The sequence below is a fragment of the Cydia strobilella genome, chromosome Z (assembly GCF_947568885.1).
Source record: "Cydia strobilella chromosome Z, ilCydStro3.1, whole genome shotgun sequence".
Classification (NCBI taxonomy): Eukaryota; Metazoa; Arthropoda; class Insecta; order Lepidoptera; family Tortricidae; genus Cydia; species Cydia strobilella.
Window position 1 is genome coordinate 36,326,765 of NC_086068.1, and position 20,065 is coordinate 36,346,829.

Genomic DNA, 20,065 nt, shown 5'->3' on the forward strand with positions numbered 1-20,065 from the left:
AACCTTTTCCCTAATCTCCGTCCAAACACTTAATTCGACGGAGCCCCGCCAACGCGGGGCTCCTATTTCTGCGGTTTGTCCTTCGGACATCTAAAGAAACTTAACGAACCTTACCTACCTATTATTTAAATAAATCTATATTTATGATTAGTTTCTTTTATAAAACCGTTACTCCTACTGGAGGGGGCTCCTCTCCTTCGATCTCCTCTTTTATATGGTCTTTAGTGTGGTTATGATTATGACTAAAGTTATATTTGCTTCATGGGTTCCTCACAACCATACATATTTATTATTCGTGCTTTGTAACATTTATAAAAAAAAACATATTATGACCACTAAATATATGACTTAATTTTTTATGCCCATATTAATACTATGCACTGCAATACTTCGAACGATAAACAATTATGGATATCAAGCAGATGACTTAAATTTTTATGCGAATAAAATCAATGACTATAAAAATTATGACATAACTCATTAATGACAAAAACCCAGTTATGCTCAGGAATAATTCTGAATAAAGATTTTTATGACTTACAATCTTACGCATAAAGTGTTATGACAGTTAAAAATATGACAAAAGATGATATGCGACAAGAGGGAGTCCCTAATAATACATCACTCAACTCCTAATAAGTTATTTGTTCATGTTCCACACGACAAAACAACACGAAACAAGTAGCTTAAACTTGGAAGGCGAGACAACGGCCGTATTGCCTAAGACTCATCTTTATTTTGGCGAAGATCATTTCGATGTATATAATTTTTTTTTTTTTTCTATACTTATCTATCTTGTTTGAGGCCTAACTTAAATGTTGCATGAGAGTAGTTTTTTGAGGTTATGTTTCACATTGCACTAGGGTTGTCTTTAAGAGGTAATGACAAATTCTAATATTAACCTGCTATGGAATACACATAAAAAGCGATCTTACAGGATTTGGATTTAGTTAATTACTTAAATTAGTATGATTTTTATATAATTAAAATATTGTTTATTGTAATTATTTACAACGACGGGACTTAATCGCGTAAAATAGTTTTAAATTTACCTCCGACGAATTTAAAACTATTTTACGCGATTAAGTCCCGTCGTTGTAAATAATAATGAGTAAAAATCGTGAAAGTTTAAATCAGTGTATTGTTTATTGTACTTACAAGGAACTTTTGACATTTCTAAATTCTGCTGAACAAAAGTCTTCGTTTGATTGTAAAAACTCTCGAAGCATCATCACATCGATTCTAGACAAATTAGCACTGTTGGCCTTAGTAAATCCTTGTTCCATGATTCAAGTTATTAGTTAATATTCGGTTAAAACTAAATTGAACCCGTGAATCGTAAATAAAATAACAGGAGAACCAGTACTTTCAGTACTTTGAATATATTTTGTTGACATGAACGTGATGTCATTCGCTCTGATTGGTGTTCTGTTGGTGTTTGTAATTTTATTTTAACACCAATCTCGCCAAATATAAAAAAAAATTGTTTTTCGTATTCTACGCTTTTCATTAAATAAATATAATATTTTAGTGACTTTTAATTACTGTCATCATGCTTATTATCATTAAATACCTATTAATCACATTTACCTTGCCTTGTGCTATTAGTAACTTTCCATTGACATTATCCAGGCGTGAAGTTAGGTAATAACTCGTACAAATTACAAATAGATCAGAGAAGTTCCAAATAAACGTTGCTTGGAAATGCAGTAACTGAAAAAGATCAGGTACGTTAAACTCATGAATTTGCAGCTTACCATTAAATATGGAAATGATTTGTGTCCGTCTATCATTTTGATAACTTACCTGCGTTATCATGCCCAGTGGAATGGAATATGGCATAAACTTGTATACCCAAGGATAATTTACTCTCACAAATCCTTCGTACGTACTAGTATGTGTATGTGAATAACACGCTATGGCTTCACTCAATGCATACAGCAGAGAAAGAATATGTTCTACTAAAACGATATAATATTTGTTAATTATGGTGTTAAAATGGAGTTCAAAGTAAAATACTTAGCAAAAAGTGTAAACAAACCCAGTTATCTTTTGTGACTCGGTCACGCACTTTTTAAAATACAAACACGGTCCTATCTTCCTAGACGATTTTTTTACAGTTCAAGTGACAACACACACTTATGCAATCTAATATTGACTATACATTTACGAAAAAATCGCTAACAATTATCAAGTTACAGTATCCAATTGATAATCGCTGAATTGACTTATTTTTTATTAAAAATGCGTGTTCAAGTAACAGTGTTAGTGACTTGGTGTCGTATCATAAAAGTAGAGAAATAGGTAGTTATTTGTGCAACAAGAGAGGAAAGTTGGTTTTTCTTGCGAGTGTTTATTTTGAGTGCCGAGAAAGCGAAAGATTCTATAATTGAATTATGATTGAGTTGATTCTAAGTTAGAATCTTGAGCGTAGCGAGGGACTCAAAAACACGAGATGTAAAATAACTTTGCTGTCGTGTTGCACATATAATTTTTCACCTCAGTAGTGAGAACATATTAAAGGTTAAAATGTAATTCGAATTACACAGAATAATACAGAAAAAAAAAACGAATTTGTAATAGAGGTATGAAGTGACAGTTCATGGCTTTCACTAAATTAAAAAGCTATTTGTTTCACTCCCTGGAGTGAGGAAAGTCGCACTTTCCTCACTCCAGGGAGTGACGAAAGTAGGCTTGTTCGAGTTGCTGAGGTGAAAAAACATTTTTAAAGTGAAAATCGAAAGCAAACTACTTTAATTGAACCGTTATATAAATTAAAATAATGATATACCCAAGCAAAAAAAAAACTGAACATGGACAATCCTTTGATTTTTTATAGATCCTAAAACACTAGTACTCATTAGATAAAATGTGATATTATATTGAACCATTTAGTACAGCTATTACCTATAGGTAGACAAAAAACATGTTTTCTCAACACGCCAGTAAAAATCGTTTTAGGAGATTTTTAAATCGAGGATTTTTTTTATAACACATTACCAAATTTTTTTTTAAATATATTACTGCCCCAAAATTTTCAGTTAGACGTGTCATGACGAAACGAGTCATAAAACGTCATATCCGCACCTAAGGCAAACCCGCACTGTGCGGTGTCCGGGACAATACTAAAAACAGAATAAAATAGAGATTTAAGTGGGGCTCCCATACAACAAACGTGATCTTTGACCGAAGTTAAGCAACGTCGGGCGGGGTCAGTACAAGGATGGGTGACCGTTTTTATAGATAACGGTACGGAACCCTTCGTGTGAGAGTCCGACTCGCACTTGGCCGGTTTTTATTTAATGAACACACATCAATAGAAAAGGGGCAGATTCCATTTCTACAATTGACATGGTGTTCATCTTGTTTTGATACGACCTTGAGTCGTCTTTAAGGCGAGTTCTAATTGCATTTCACAAGCACCAATCAGCGTTACCGGCTAAAGCTGATCGGATTATTTGGGCGCGTAAGTCATGCCTGATGACATGTCTCAAGGTCGTGTCAAAACAAGATGAAACCCTTATCAAATTGTATTCATTTACAGTACTGGACATATTAAATCATACACTTCTCAAATATGAGCAAAACCGCTTATAACTAATTAGTTAACAACATATCGAAACCTTTTTACTTGTGAATAGATTGTTTAGTTTTCAGTCTTTTAAACTAACGAAAATTAAATAATGACATTCTAATTCATTTTTCAAAAAAGATTGTATTTTCAAGCGTTTGTCAATTGGCTTGGACAATATAAATAATACGTCCAGATTCCTATTGGCTTATTTTAAAATAGAAGCTAGTGTTATCAATATTGTCGTCACAAAAGTTGTAAGCTGCGTGATGGAAGTATAATTAATATTTAATTACACCGCAAGTATTACCACTTAAAATATGGCAGGAAAATAAATTTCAGTTGATGTTCGAAATCTCGTTATTCGCGATAGAAAAAAAATAGTCTTTTAGAAAAATCGCTAAAAAATACGAAGTATCCATTGGAGCAGTACAAGTAGTACAACACATCTGCAAAAAAAATAAACAATCTGAATCGTTACAAGTTTGTCTGGAAAAGGTCGGAAACACTGGACTACTCCTCGTGATGACATGAAAATAATAACATTGGACAAGCAAACCTCAAAGCTGTCATCAAGAAATATTAAAGAAACGACTAGTCTGACCATCAGTACTCGTACTATTCGCCGCCGGTTGAACGACTCGGGTCTAAAAAGTTGTTTGGCATCAAAGCGGCCCCACATCACTAAGAATAATAAAAACAAAAGGCTTATATTTGATAAGAAATATGCAGCGAAGTCTCTAGCCTTTTGGAAACAAGTATTATGGTCAAGTTTGAGTTATTCGGACAGAAACGACAGTCAAGAGTATGGCGAAAATCTGGCGATGCTCTCAAGGAACTAAACATTCAAAAGACAGTGAAACACGGAGAAGGTAACGTCAGGGTGTGGGGGTGTTTTGCTTGGTCTGTTGTGGGAAATTATTTTATTTTATTTTATTTTATTTTATTTTATTTTATTAATTCAAAAAATTTACACAGCATTACAGCGAACTAATACACTGAGAAATTTATAATAGAAAGTATTTATACAACTAGGTACATGATACAGTCTAGAAAGGACAACAGAACAAATGTAAGAAAGAAAAACTAATACAAAACAGATGATTCACGCTTATCCATCGCCTCACAGTACTTCATACATTCTTTACACAGATCCATCCAACTACTTGCAAATAAATCACATTCCGGTGCTGATGCGAGGAGCGCGTTGATATACTGTAGAGCGCGGACAAGTGGTGATTTGCTATGAGACATAGTGCGCGTTTTAGGCACAGCTAATAGGTGAGGACTTCGCGGTCGTAAATTAAATTGGGCCTTAGCTATAGATGGAACGAACAGGCGTACGAGCTGTGCAACCAGTTCAAGGCAGTCCGAGTTCCCCCGTAAGACATTACATGCAGTAGTCAAGAGCCCGTAGTTACGCCTTACCTCTAAGGAATTAAACCCCAAAACGCCAAGCAGGAACTTTGATGGGTACAAATATGGGTAATACCCGTGAATCTTCTTATATAAGAACCGCAGAAAGGCTTTTTGGATTTTTTCCAGAAACAGGACGTACTTGTCTTCATGCGGGCTCCAAACGACCGAGGCAGCTTCAAGTTTACTCCGAACTAACGCAGTGTACACTAATTTAATAGCCCTAACGTCATCAAAATCTCGCGCATTCCGAACTACAAACCCTAACCTCTGGTAGCAATTATTGGCTAACGCTTTCATGTGCTCATGAAAGTTGAGCTGCGTGTCGAGGATGACACCCAAGTCACGTATAGACTCGACACGAGTTATGGGATCAGGACCTAGCAGGTATTGGGCGAATAAGGGACTATTGGCACGGCTGAAAGTCACGGCGTATGTCAGAATAGAAGGCATTATGACTAAAAAAGTGTATATCGACATACCTATTAAGCGAGAATCTCTCTTAAAAACAGGTTTAGAAGGCAAGTACACCTTTCAACAAGACGACGATCCGAAGCATAATACTAAGAGAACAACTGCTTTTTTCAGGATAAAATTGCTTGAATGGCCGGCTCAATCCCCTGACATGAACCCAATACGAACATTTTGGGGCTACTTGGATGGAAAAATAAATAAATCTAATGTAACCAAAGAAGCGTCGTACTTTGCAGCTCTTGAGGATGCATGGAATCATATTGATTCTGAATACCTTCAAACATTAGTGGAGAGTGTGCCTCGCCGCCTGGAAGCGGTAATTAAAGCCATTTGACCAATGAAAAATGTTACCTTTCTAAAAAATAAAGTTATAACAAACTAATAAAAGCGTATTATTAGAGTTGATTTATGCATAAAGTAAATACTCATATGAGGTTAAATTATAGTGCAGTAAATAATTAAATCGTTTTCTTTAAATATGTCTTATATGCTTTTTGAAACAATCTATTTAGGTGTATGATTTATTATGCCTAGTACTATATTAATTTACTTACATATGGCTAGGAGAAGAACAACGGCGCAAGTCATGTAACATTTTAATGTTAAACTTGTATCAAAATTGGGATCTAGATCTTCTGTTTGAATTGCGTGCTTGACTAATTTAGGCCATTTTAAAGATACTTGTAGAAACAGAGCTATATATATACACGTAGTTCCATAAAAGATAGCTGGCGCTAAAAATATATAATATATTCAGACGTTTGTGTCACTCCGTTTAAAAAGGGCCTTTAGGGCTATTGCCGCTTACATCGCGAAGAGTTGCACTTTATCGAGACTTTGACTATGGCTAATGGCGTTAGCATAAACTTACGTAAGGCCTTTTTTGTATGGAGCGATACATAATCATAATCATGTGGGTATGGGTAAAAAACTTTACTAAAGTCCCTCTATCATGAATGAGAGAAGTTTTCGAGTAGAGATTCCATTTTTGAAATTTGTAATGATTAAATAACGTATGTCGTATGGTTCGAGAATTCATTATTTGTTTATATTTCAAGTTTGATTGTTCCTGTCTACTTATGAATCTTATGACTATATTGTGATAGATGTTAAAACTTGAGTAATTGTCTTCGTATTTCTTGCGTCGTTCATGAATATACAATTCAATACGTAACTTTAAAAACATCGAATTTGAATCCAGCTAGGCAAATTTATAAGGCATCGTTTCCTGCACTTGGTTGGCAGCACATGAATTGAAAAGTGTTTAAATCAAAGAATTAAAACACCCATAAAGAAATCTAACCGAAAATCACGCATTACAATTGAAGAATTCGATCAAGAGGTGATGAAGAGAACATAACAATTTACATGTTATTAATATGTACAACTAATATTAAATATGTAGGTACTTATATAATTTATTATGCTCATACATTTTTTTGCACACTGTACACAACTACACGTAAGATGGTATAGTAGTTTTTTACCCATACGTAGCTTTGGATGATATTTACCAAAAACGTTTGCTGCTATTTCATGTATATCTAAAGTATGTATAAAACTAAGGCATAGTAAAACCCTATTGATTCGCCGAGCTTCATTACGTAGATTTTTGTATAGCAGACAACATTTCGCAAATGAGAAAAGAATACGCACATCAACTTTTAGCTGATTATTCGTTTTGTAAGCGAAAATATTTTGGTTTTGCCCTTGTACAGGTTTCGACCTTGAGCCATCTTTGATATCACTTTTTAGGGTTCCGTATTATGGATGCTCATCTTGCAGAGGGCAAGTCACCGACTGCCGGAGATAAAATTGGATATCCGTTTTAATTAGGTAGGCGTTCGGTTTTTATTTCAACATTCCAGTAGTTAGGCCGTCGTATTCATCCAATAGGCATTACCTGTCCCACGACACGAGTAGACACGACACTGCCCAGTGCACCCCATACATTTTGTTAACCTGTCGCGAGTTGTCGAGGTGTGTTGGGACCTGTACGGCTCGGCAACCATGCAAGTTCGTCTTCACAAGACAAGTAACCCGATTTCCATCAAAAGGGGCGTGCGGCAAGGAGATACCATTTCACCCAAGCTTTTTGCGGCGGTACTAGAAGACGTCATTAAAACCCTTGCTTGGGACAGAACCGGTATTAACATCCATGCCATGGATTCCATTGGGTCTTCTTGTCGCACTTAAGATTCGCCGACGATATTGTTTTGTTTGCCGATGATCCATATACCATGCTTCTTTAAAAGTAGGTCTTAAGATGAATATATGTGCAAGACCAAAGTTATGACGAACATCACTGGCAATTCGAATCTCACCATAATGGTGGGAGAGGAAGAACTGGAGGTAGGAATACGTAACGTATATCTTGGACATATTTTATCTTTTGACATCAGAGGCCGTAGTCGATTTTGGAGAAAAAATGTAAAATTGATAGATTTAGTCGTTGAAATTATACGTTTTGTTACGTAATATCTAAATAACAAATATTGATTTCTATTAGCACGTCTTCTCATCTTGCCTTTTAATAATGAGGTCGCGAGCGTGCGTCACCGGTAATGCATGAAGAGAAGGGGCAGTTTTAAAAAATTCATCAAAAAATCATGGTGGTAAATTATACAAATTGATGTATAAGAATAGTTTCAGCAAATGTTGTAGATTGTTTAAGTATCAAAATTACGTTGAAATTAAATCGATTTTCAGAGAAATTGTCACTTGTTTTGAAGTAATTTCTGGAGAAAATTTATTTCGTCTAACTTTCATTTACACTACTTCAAAGTTATAATAATAAAAATGTAGTCTGATAAACGTCAAGTACAGGATATGTGTAATACAAAATTACCATGTTTAGCAGTTCAAACTTTACGAAATTTACAAATAAGAGGGACAAAATCAGTGCTTTACGCGCGTTTACCTGAACGTCCATCAGAAAAGCAAACATTACTAATTTAGTGAGTCTGTTTTCAAAAAATTGATCTGATAAAAGGTAAGATAAGAAGACGTGCTAATAGAAACCGGTACTTGTTATTTTAATTAGGTAACAAAAGGTGTAAAATTTCACGGATTAAATCTGTCAATTTTACATTTTTGCGACTAAAATCGACACCGGCCTCATAAAACAACAGGGAAAGGAGATCTTCAGGAGAATCCAGCTGGGTTGGGCAGCATTTAACAAACTAGGGGACATACCTTAATCTGATAACGTTCCACAATGCGTTCCGCAAACTCGCCTCTTTAATAAATGTGTCCTGCCCACCATGACATACGGTGCCGAGACATGGACGCTCACTAAGAAGGTTGTGCATAAAATACGAGTAGCACAGAGAGTCATGGAGCGCGCCATGCTGCGCATCAAACTTCAAGACCGAGTGAGGAATGTCGAGATCCGATGCCGCACCTAGGTGCGAGATGTGGGAGACGTTATTACCAAGCTTAAATGGAGTTTGGCGGGACATGTTGCCAGGCAGAGTGATGGCAGGTGGACCAAAATGTTGACAGATTGGTGGCCGCTTTCGGATGAAAGAAGCGCCTGGCATCCGTTGGCTCGTTGGGTGGATGACGTTCGAAAAATCGCGGGGCACTTTTGGATGAGACTAGCCCAGGACCGGGATAAGTGGCGTACACGAAGAGAGGCCTATGCTCAGCAGTGGGCGACTGAATCCTAAAATGATGATGATGATGATATTGGTTTCGGCTCCACGCACACCTCCCAAATGTCCGGAACACCATTGTATCGAGTACGGGCAAGACATATAAATGAACTAGCTGTTTCCCGCAACTTCGTACGCGTGGATTTGTTTATTGGTTTAGTTGGTATTGCAGTAGGGTTAATAATTTGTTAATAACTGAAATCCCCAATTGAAAAAAAAAATGTCATCGATATAATCCCTCTCAATTTATTAGAATAATAATTATCCAAACCGCTGAAATTCTTTTTTCTTGTATTGTATATTATGAGGGTTTAAGAAGCTTCAAGACTTTCATTCTATAAAATATTCGTACCCGATACAAGATTTCAACCCCTTTTGTTAAAAAAGGGGTTGAAAGTCCCCTTTTAGGGGATGAATTTACAAAAACGCTGATATTAGGTACTTTCCTTGTATTCTAATAACATGCTCTTTCACAAAGTGTCAAGTCCCTCGCCCAAAAAATATTCGATTTATTAGAATAATTATAAATATCCAAACCCCTGAAATTATTTTTTCTTGTATTGTATATTATAATGGTTTAAGAAGCTTTAAGTCTCTCATTCTAAAAAAATATTCGTACCCGATACTAACTTTCAACCCCTTTTGTTAAAAAGGGGTTAAAAGTCCCCTTTCAGGGGATGAATTTTCAAAAACGCTGATATTAGGTACTTTCCTTGTATTCTAATAACATGCTCTTTCACAAAGTTTCAAGTCCCTCGCCTAAAAAATATTCGATCCCAATACAAAGTTTCAACCCCTTTAATTACGGCATATATTTTAATTAGGATGAGATACGTTATACAAGCGAAACATTTATTTATACAAACCTTATTTTTTTAACAGAATTATTTTTTCGGTATATATTACGAGAATATTATTGTTATTTTTTACAAGAGGCGCAAAGTAACGCCAGCTATATCAACTATACTGCTATAGCATTCACTACGATACAAAATGGCGTTTCGTTACACAACAGAAACACATATTTATACAAACGAAATACTTTTTAAACAGAACTGTTTGTTCACCAGTATACATTACGAGAATATTATTGTTATTTCTGTACAACAGCTACAAAGTAATGCCAACTTATAAAAAAGTATAAAACTTTAGTTATTGCCTTTACAAGAATTTCTTGTAGTTTACATAACTTTTATTAATTTGTACTATAAATATTGTTTATTTAGACACTCCATGTGTTATAAATACTGAATAATCTAGTAATACACACAATCTGACTGTGTGGCACTTACAATATAACTATTTTATCATACTTAATGTATATATTACCTATACAAGTATTTATTGTCAAGTTTACATATCATTTATTAAGCTCTGCAAAAAAATATTATTTATTTGTACGATCCACGTGTTATGATTACTAAATATTTTGGTAATACACGCTATTTTAATGTGTGGCAATTGCAAGATAACTATTTCACTAAGCTCAACGAATTTAAACAGATTGGTTTGGTTATTTATACTATGTGAACAATTAGCTCCATGCATGAACTTATTTTTAGTTTTGGATTCATAATTTATATCGTTGGAACACCGGAAATGATAAAAATACTTTTGTAAACCTTAACATTATTTTATTAAAAAATATTTAAAATGTTGAAAATTTTTGAGCGGTTGAAACGCTCATAATTTTTGGCGCGAATTCGACAGAGCGTGATGACGTCACACGTTGGGCGGCCCAACTGACGTTTGCTACTAATGACACTAATCTTTCGAACGCGTGACGTCACGTGGCGTTTCGAGCGTTTCGGTCACTAGCTTTTCGCGGGCAAATTTTTGTACTTTTTATTTATAATTTTAAGTAATTAAATGGTAATTTAAAAACGGAAATGCATTTGTAACATGATATAACGGTAACAAACATCCGAATAATAGTTATTTGTTATACAAGGGTGCAAAGTTGTATTTTACCCGCGATTGTGGAATTGAAACACGAGAAGTAAGATAAGATAAGATAAGATAAGATACATTTATTGATAAAATTGTACAAATTGTACACGTCAATTCAACCATACTATAATATACAATGTCAACCATATAATTATAATAAATTTATACTTCATTACAATATACAATTTGTGTTCGTAGTTCTATTGATAAAGTTCATTATTACAATTATTATATTTATTTTCTATTCGTTATTACAATTATTGTATCTATATCTCAGTTTTTTATCTAATGTCAGGGCTTATTACACTTCCTTAAAATAAATTCATTCACACTGTAGCAACACAGGTCAAGCAACATTTTTTTAATCTTATTGTAATAGTTATTTGTTATACAAGGGTGCAAAGTTGTATTTTACCCGCGAGTGTGGAATTTAAACATGAGCAAGCGAAAGGATTCTATAGTTGAACCACGAGCGAAGCGAGTGGTTCTAAAAAAGAATCCTCAGCGTAGCGAGTGTTTCAACACACGAGAAGTAAAATACATTTGCACCCGTGTGTAACACAAAACTTTTCCCCTCACTATAGCGAGGAAAGTGCAACATCCACAGGCGTTAGATCATCTTCATCACTGGAATCACTAATTTTTTTACGATATTATAACAGAAAACACTAGAAATTCTGATTTTTACGTGAGTCGGTGAGAAGAACAGTAAAAATTTTGTTGACAATGTTGACATTTCTGTTCTGACGTATGAAATGTCAACGATGCGTTTTGAAATTGCATCGACTCAACTTGTGCGTTCAGAATTATATTTAACATCATTACAAAAAATCTAACGTTTCTTATGGAATTTTAATGTTTATGACTTAAAATTATTAAATAAAGCTAAATTTGGTATTTTTTATTAGATTCTCAAACCATTTATTTAATGATAATTAATATCGAACAAACCATTATCATGAGCGTTTTACGTTTTGTTATCTGTCAAGCTACTTAAACACGCTCCATCCAAGGTCAAATTACTTTCCCCACTAGTGGATAAAATGCGTTTTTCCCCGCTTGTTTTAAAGGATAATAGACGGCTTTCCGAGCTAGTGAGGGGAAAAATATTTTATCGCTCGCCGAGGTAATTATGTCACTAGGTAGGGTATTATAGATCTTGACACCTAGGACAGCGAGTGACTTTCGAGCTTTAGCGAGTCTGCGGTGCGGGACAAGTAGCAGGTGTGCACCACGGGTATTTCTACCATGACACTGACCGCGCGTTGTGTATTGTTTAAGATTAGACCTCACGTGTTGGCAGGCCATCAATATGAAGATACAAGGCAGAGTTAGAATTTTATGCTGCTTAAATAATGCTTGGGCTGGATGATCGTAGGGCTTACCAGATATAATTCTAAGAGCACGCTTCTGTAGTTTAAACGGTCTGTCACAGTCTGCTGACGTACCCCATAGTTCAACACCTTGGGTTAAGATTGAGTGAAAGTACCCGAAATAGGCAGTTCTGAGGTTGTCAGGTGTCAGGGTGGGTGCCAGTCTGGATAAAGCAAAACAGGCAGATGCTAACTTGTCGCAAACTGCGTCTATATGGGGTGACCATGTCAAACCTGAATCCATCGTGAAGCCTAGATATTTCACCTGATCAACTTGAGGTAAGTTAATATCATTTATAACAATATTAAATTGACATTCGTTACTTTTACGCAGTTGGAAGTGCATAATATTAGTTTTGTCAATGTTCAGTTGCATGCCGTTAGATAGGAACCATGCATAACTTCGTTCGCTTTTACTTTTCAATTATTAAAATTCTCTGCGTTAATTATTATGCATGTATCGTCAGCAAACATAATGTATTCAGGTTCCGAACATGCAGTTGTTATGTCATTAACTAACGTTAAAAAAGGTTATTCTCCATTATGGATCCCTGGGGGACAGAACACCCCCGATGGGCTCGAGATTTGATTTTGCACCGAGAACGGAAGTACTCTGCTGTCGATTAGACAAGAATGACGCAATTGTGCTCAAAAAATGTTCTTTGAAGCCGTAGCGATTTAGCTTTTTTAAGAGCAGGGCATGATCGATCATTTCGAAGGCGCGCGACAGGTCGCAGAATATCGCTGCTACCTGCCGCCCGCCCTCGAGGTGCGTCATCACCCGGGTGAACACATCGCGGGCCGCATCCCTCGTTGACCGGCCCGCCTGGTAGGCGTATTGCTGCCCATTTAAAAGGTTATTTGAGGTGAAATGCTGCATCAGTCTTGCACTCAACAAACGCTCGAAAACTTTTGATACTACAGGAATGAGCGATATTGGTTTCTTGTCGCATAATACGTGGATGCTTACGTTGCCTTCATCGTCAGTTGAGCGTAAATACACACAAGTAGCATACGCGTCTTGTGAGGCATTCACGAAACAGTGAAGATCTGTGGAGACAGAGAAGTGCACAGAACAGACCTGGGGATTGAAAGTGCAAGCAACTCACTTTTTTATGATCCTATCCCACGTCTTTTTTATGCTCTTTGGAACGTGTGCATCCCATTCTAATTTAAGTTCCCAGAGCTTCTGTAACAGAATCTTAAGTGTTATGGTGCACGGGCTTAGCAAACCTAAAGGATCGAAGATCTTACATGTATTCGATAGAATCATGCGTTTGGTGACTTTATGATCAGATTCGTTTATGTTGATTTCGAATCTGAGAGTGTCAGTACTTGGTGCCCACAATACTCCCAGTACACTTGACTCTTTTGACAAATTATGAGTCAGATTCTGTGGCTTCCTGAAATATTTCTGGACAATTTGTCCATAGATAGATAGATAGCGTTTATTCGTGGCAAAAAAGAGGATAACACGTACATAGGAAACACAACATAAATAATATAAGCCACGAAATGGTCCCGACTCAGCATGGTGCTAGCCTGGCTGGGCTAGCGCTGATCTTCCTATAGGAAAACCAGCAGAGTTAAGGACCTCGGTAACCGTCTTTAGGATGTGAGCTAGTTCGCCCTCCGTCGCGGCACCTGTCAAGAGGTCGTCGACGTAAAAGTCGTACCTTAGAGACGACAGGATCAGAACATTCCATTGCTAACTGAATCAGGCACCAGGTGCTTAAGAAAGGTGCACATGCAGTACCGTATGTTACTGTGTTCAGCTGCAGAGTTTTAAGAGGCATGTTATTCTGCTTTCTGCATAAAATAAGCTGGAGATGTCTTTGTGACTCATCTACCATGATTTGTCTATACATTTTTTACCATATCTCCAGACAATACGTACTTATGCTTGCGGAACCGAATGAGTATGTTAAACAACTCATCCTGGACCACGGGGCCAACGTGCTGAATGCTATTATTAAGAGCCCGTTATCGATTTTAGTCGCGAAAATGATACGTAATAGAAATAACAAGTACTGGTTTCTATTAGCACGTGTCGTCTTCGAGAATCTTGCCGTTTTACACATCAATTTTTTTGAAAACACTAAATTAGTAATGATTTTGTTTTCTGATGGACGTTTAGGTCAACGCGTAAAGCCCAGATTTTGTCGCTCTTATTTGTAAATTTCATGAAGTTTTGACGGCTAAAAATAGTAATTTTGTATTACACATATCCAGTACTCGACCTTTTACAGACTACATTTTTATTTTATATGACTTTGGTAGTGTTAATGAAAGTTAGACGAAATCACTTTTCTCCAGAAATTACTTCAAAACAAGTGAAAATTTATCTGAAAATAAGTAGATTCTCGAAAACGTTACCTTACAATATCGAAATTCGAAAGCTATGAAAGTACTATTAAACTTAAGATTGTTTTTTCTTATTTTTTGTTTATAGTATCACATAATAAATAACCGAGTAAAGTTGGATTAAAAGTGTCATAATTCGTCTATCGAAAGCTATGTTATTAAAGAGAATATAGTCAAGAACTGCATATATTTTTCCACGTCTACGAATATCAACGCCTCTTAGAAAAACGTGATCATATAAGGAGATTTTTCGCCTTCCGGCTCAGGGAACCGCCCTAAAGGTGGAAAATATCATCGTCAGCGGCGAACCGCAATACAAATTCCCAGTTAAAAGGCCTCGTTATGTTACAAAACTCACTCGAAGGGCTTTAATTATCCTTCATTATTTTTATATATTTATGTATTTAAATATTTATTCAATGGTTGAATCTTTTAGCACGCATTTAAAACCTTTAATCTATGTGCGCGGAGTAAGACTCTTTTGGTGAAAAAAAGCGTCTAGTATGAGAAATATGAGAATAGGTATGAATATTAAATGAATTTATCATTTTATTAAGCAATTAATCGAGATTGTAATGTCAAAAAACGTGATCATATAAGGAGATTTTTCGCCTTCTGGCTCAGGACAAAAGGCGGAAAGTGGATTGACACTTCAAAACCTAAAACCTTAAATATTGTCAAAAAAGTCTCAAATTTTCATGTTTCACGCACGATTTAGTCCCCTAAACCAAAAATTGTTATATAGGTACAATGTTAAGGACTTGATAGTGAGTATGATTTTATTTTACCTATTTTATGTTTTTTTAAACAAAGTTATTACTTTTACCTACGGGAATCAAATGCGTATTTTAAAGTATCTAAAAATAGTTTGATTGTAGTTAACACTTTAAACTTTCGCGTTTTGTACACATAATTAATGTCATTAACGGGTCTAACGCGATTAAATTTCATTATTTTACCTTTTTCCGACGTTTCAGTTAGGTTGCACTAGCTGTGGTCAAGAAAGATTGGTAAACAACACTAAACTACCCGACATTAGTTTATATAAATGTTCGGGATAGACAAATAAATTTATCTACCCGTTTCTGTTTCATGTAAAAAAAAGTCAAAAAAGAAAAAAGAAAAAAGGGAAAAAGGTAAAATAATGAAATTTAATCGCGTTATACCCGTTAATAACATTAATTATGTAATTAACTTTCTTCCTGTAATATCGTTTTAAATATTGATTCTAGAGAAAAGTGTTTCGAACGTTTTTTGTAGAAAATTGTATGTATAGATTATTTATTTATAAGAACTTATTTAGCTTTTAGCCACCGTTTACGAGTTGGTTACGAAAAACTACAAAGGAACTTTAAAATTGATTATAATTAACTTTCCCGCTTTAATATCTTTTTTTAAATATTTATCCGAGCGAAAAGTGTTTGACATGATTATTGTAGGAAATTCTATGTTAATTATTTATGTAACAGATATTTTTGCTATTCGTCATACTTTACACATTATTTACGAAGAGTTAAAAAAAGGAACCTTAGAATTGATTATAATTAACTTTCCCGCTTTTATATCTTTTTTTAAATATTGTTCCTAGCGAAAATTATTTCACATGTTTCTTGTAGGAAATTCTATGTTAATTATCTATGTAACAGATTTTTTTGCTATGCGTTATAGTTAACAAATTATTTACGAAAAACTAAAAAAGGAACCTTAGAATTGATTATAAGTAACTTTTCCTCTTTACTATCTATTTAAATATTGATCCCAGCGAAAAGTGTAATAAATCTGTTTTGTAGAAAATTTTGTGTAAATTATTTAAATTCCACAACATTTTTTGCTATTTGCCGCTGTTTACGAGTTATTTACGAAAACTTAAAAAAAGGAACCTTATAATTGATTATAATAAAATTAGCTTTCCCTCTTTAATATCTATTATTTACGAAAACTTAAAAAAAGGAACCGTACAATTAATTATAATTAACTTTCCCGCGTTAATATCCCTCTGAATATTGATTCAATCGAAACATTTTTTGCTATGCGCCACCGTTTATGAGTTATTTACGAAAACTTAAAAAAAGTTTTTGTTTAATCTTTAAAGGGCTGTATATTTGGCACTATAGCAGATGGGTACTCCAAACTTTCACAACTGCTATTTTCTGCAATAATAATTATAAAAAAAAATATTTAAAAAATATGGGTCTCCATACAAGGAACTCATGAGGGTCGGTAATAATGGCCGCCAATTTGAATATCTCACTTCCGGTTAAGATTTCGATCGAGCAACCGGCAAATTCGGATTCAGCGGGGTCAAATTACGTTAAAAAACCCGGTTGCCAAAAAGTAACATCATTCCAGTCGAAATCGATTTTGTCAAAAATGTGACCTGACTAAAACTGTACTTATGCATCATTTTGTATAATTTAGCACCATAATAATCTTCTCTTCATATATTACCGGTGACGCACGATCGCGACCTCATTATTAAAAGGCAAGATGAGAAGACGTGCTAATAGAAACCAATTCCTGTTATTTAGATATTACGTAACAAAACGTGTATAATTTCAACGACTAAATCCATCAATTTAGCATTTTTGCTCCAAAATCGTTAACGGGCTCAGAAACAACGGGCAAGCGTGTAGTTTCGCTGCGCTCACGGATCACAGCGAGGTGGGGCATAAAGTACCCGAATTAAGGCCTGCTGATCTCAGTTAAGTGACCGAGCTCCTCGTATTCACGAATAAATTTGCAATACTCATTTTTAAAGTGAGTATCTTCATTAAGTTTTTTCTCAAGGCTGTAGAAGCGCTTTTCAGCCATGCTGTGAGAGTCACCGAGAGCTACCTCTAGAGTCTCTTTTAAGGGCATGATAACTGAAAATCTACCATCATCAAGGTGCTTCGTGGTTGCAGTAAAGTAGTGTTCACAGAATTCATCATCAGCTGACAAAGTTGGTTTTGAGGTTGGACTTCTTTAAGGCTCCAAAACTTTGCCAGTTGATCGCTGACTTTCATTCACTACACACTATTAGTACATAAATATTTCCGCATTTATCTACTTTCGAATATTCGTTTGCGCTAAATGAATAGAAAAACTTTGTTTCATACAGAAATCATGCATAAATTAATGTTATCTTTTTATCAATTTTACGTATGTGTGTGTCACAAATGTCGTGTAAAAATACGTTGCGACGTTGCCACTCCATGCCTCGGCCGTCCGGGGTGGCATCGGCGCGAATTTGCAGTACCGTCATTTTCAGTGCATTTTTTGTTGACACTGATACTTGACAGGTACTTGATAGACATCAAAACGTGATCAAAACTACCTCATGTTTATTATGTGACTTGTCAATTTTATTTGTTTGTGGATTGAAAATGATGGCAACGTCTAAATCAAGTTACAAAAATCACCGGTATTCTGGTCCGCGAAAATCCAGAAAAAGAGTTCACGCTCAATTGAAGCGTAATCATTATGGTGAAGTGTCGTAAGTTCCAGTTTCATTCGTTCATTGTACTTTGTAATTTTCTCGTGCCCATCTTTCAGAAAATAATTCTCACTACTTCCGTAATCTTGTTTATAAGAAAATACTTTTCTTTTGCAAGTCGTGTAGATATATGGCGTAAAAAGAGAAAAATAGAAAAACCTCAAAATGAAGCAGCTGAAAGTGCAGGGTAAGTTTCAATTTCTCATTGCACTTTAGCTTCCTGTTAGCATCTGTTAGGTACACACCTAGATTTAGATGTGATATAATAATCTTCAACTTCTTTTCCAGACAAAATATTGTGAAAACTTATAGTTAGTAAAGTACTTATTGGTTAGTGCCTTTGTCATTTTTATGAAGGTACTTGATGATGATGATCTCCTAGACCCTTATATCATATTTGTTTTGCTTTAGATATGTAAGCGACGAAAAACTACGCCGCCTCACTACCATGTCAAACAAGTGCTTTACAAAAGCAAAATTTTGACAGAAGACATGCTTTATGGACAACAAAACATTCATTTTCTGGCATTGTACTGGAATTCAAAATAAAAAGATTTAATTCAATTCAATTCAATATTTTTATTTCGAATAAAAAGTCCATATTATTGTTAGTACAAGGCACAGCAAAACTTATAAATCTATGTTAGTGATAAAAATAAAAACAAACAAAACAAACATATAAGCTAGTTAATTGAAAAGCGGCGTGGTGCGGCCTGCGGCGGCGCGTGCAGCCGCACCCAGCGCGCGCACAATGGGGAGTCCCAGCGCTGCGCCAGCACGTTTAGAATACTCTTTGGGCTGTGGCGAAGACGGTTGATTAATGACGCACACCGTTTTCTAACTATTGCGTCGAAACTATCAGTGTGCGCCTCGGCAAATTTGCGGCGGACTTGCTTGACTTCCATGAGCGGTCTTACTCCTCGTGAAGAACGATGAGCTCTCAGGGCATTGAACTTCCTGCAGGAGTTTAGACTTGATGGAATCTGCGCTGATCTGGATACCCGAACTCTCCAATCCCATAATCATTGGCTTATACATTTCAGGTAAGCCTGCCAACATCAGCGTTCCAAGCCATTCGTCATCAATACTGAACTTAATATTTCTTAGTTTGTGGGCGGTTGACATTATCTTGTTTACGTAGTCATCGACATTACTACACGAGTCCAGCGTGGTAGTAATAAGGTCTTTCAACAAGGCTACTCTTCTGTATAACCCTTTATCATCAAACGCCTTTTCTAAATTCTCCCAGGCTTCTTTACATGTAGTGGCATTCTGCACATGTATACAGGGTGACATTAAATTGGTGATACAAAACACTTGATTGTGGCTCAGTTAATGCCCAATAGTATACTACAGTAACTCCGTTGTTATAATTAGCTGTATTTAATTATCGCTAATTTTCTAATAAAACAAATAATTAAAGTCCCGAAGTGTGGTTACCCCACGTTAAATACCTAACTGTCATACCTGTCACTCGATGTTTTCAATGTAAGTTAATAATTATCGATATCACCATTAGTGACACTCGTGTAACTAAAGCCCAGTCCAGACGGACGGGAGAATTATGGTGACATTTAAGTGCTCTAAATTAAAAAATAATGCCCCTAAACGCGCCTACTGGCGTCACAAATCTCCATTGTATCGGTCATAATCTTACAATCGAAGAAAAGGGGAATCGGCGGGCCAAATTGGCATTTGCATCCACACCACCTGATTTGATCAGACAATTTTATCAGATTAGCACAAAACTGTTCCCGTCTGGACTGGCCTTAAGCTGTTTAGTCTT

At 35.6% G+C, this 20,065-nt stretch overlaps 1 protein-coding gene across 3 annotated transcripts in view; it reads right to left on the bottom strand.

Annotated features, from left to right (window-relative positions):
• The window catches only part of LOC134754869 (gustatory receptor for sugar taste 64f-like), an 81,889-nt gene that overhangs the window by 16,834 nt on the left and 44,990 nt on the right, over positions 1-20,065 (bottom strand). For 2 of the 3 annotated variants that reach the window (XM_063691320.1, XM_063691318.1), the window contains 2 exons: positions 6,016-6,195; positions 1,591-1,961 (listed from right to left, as the gene is read on the bottom strand). In XM_063691320.1, the coding sequence (XP_063547390.1) occupies positions 1,591-1,961; positions 6,016-6,195 (551 nt within the window). The remainder of the gene's footprint in view (positions 1-1,590; positions 1,962-6,015; positions 6,196-20,065) is intronic. The other variant, XM_063691319.1, reaches the window with a different exon arrangement.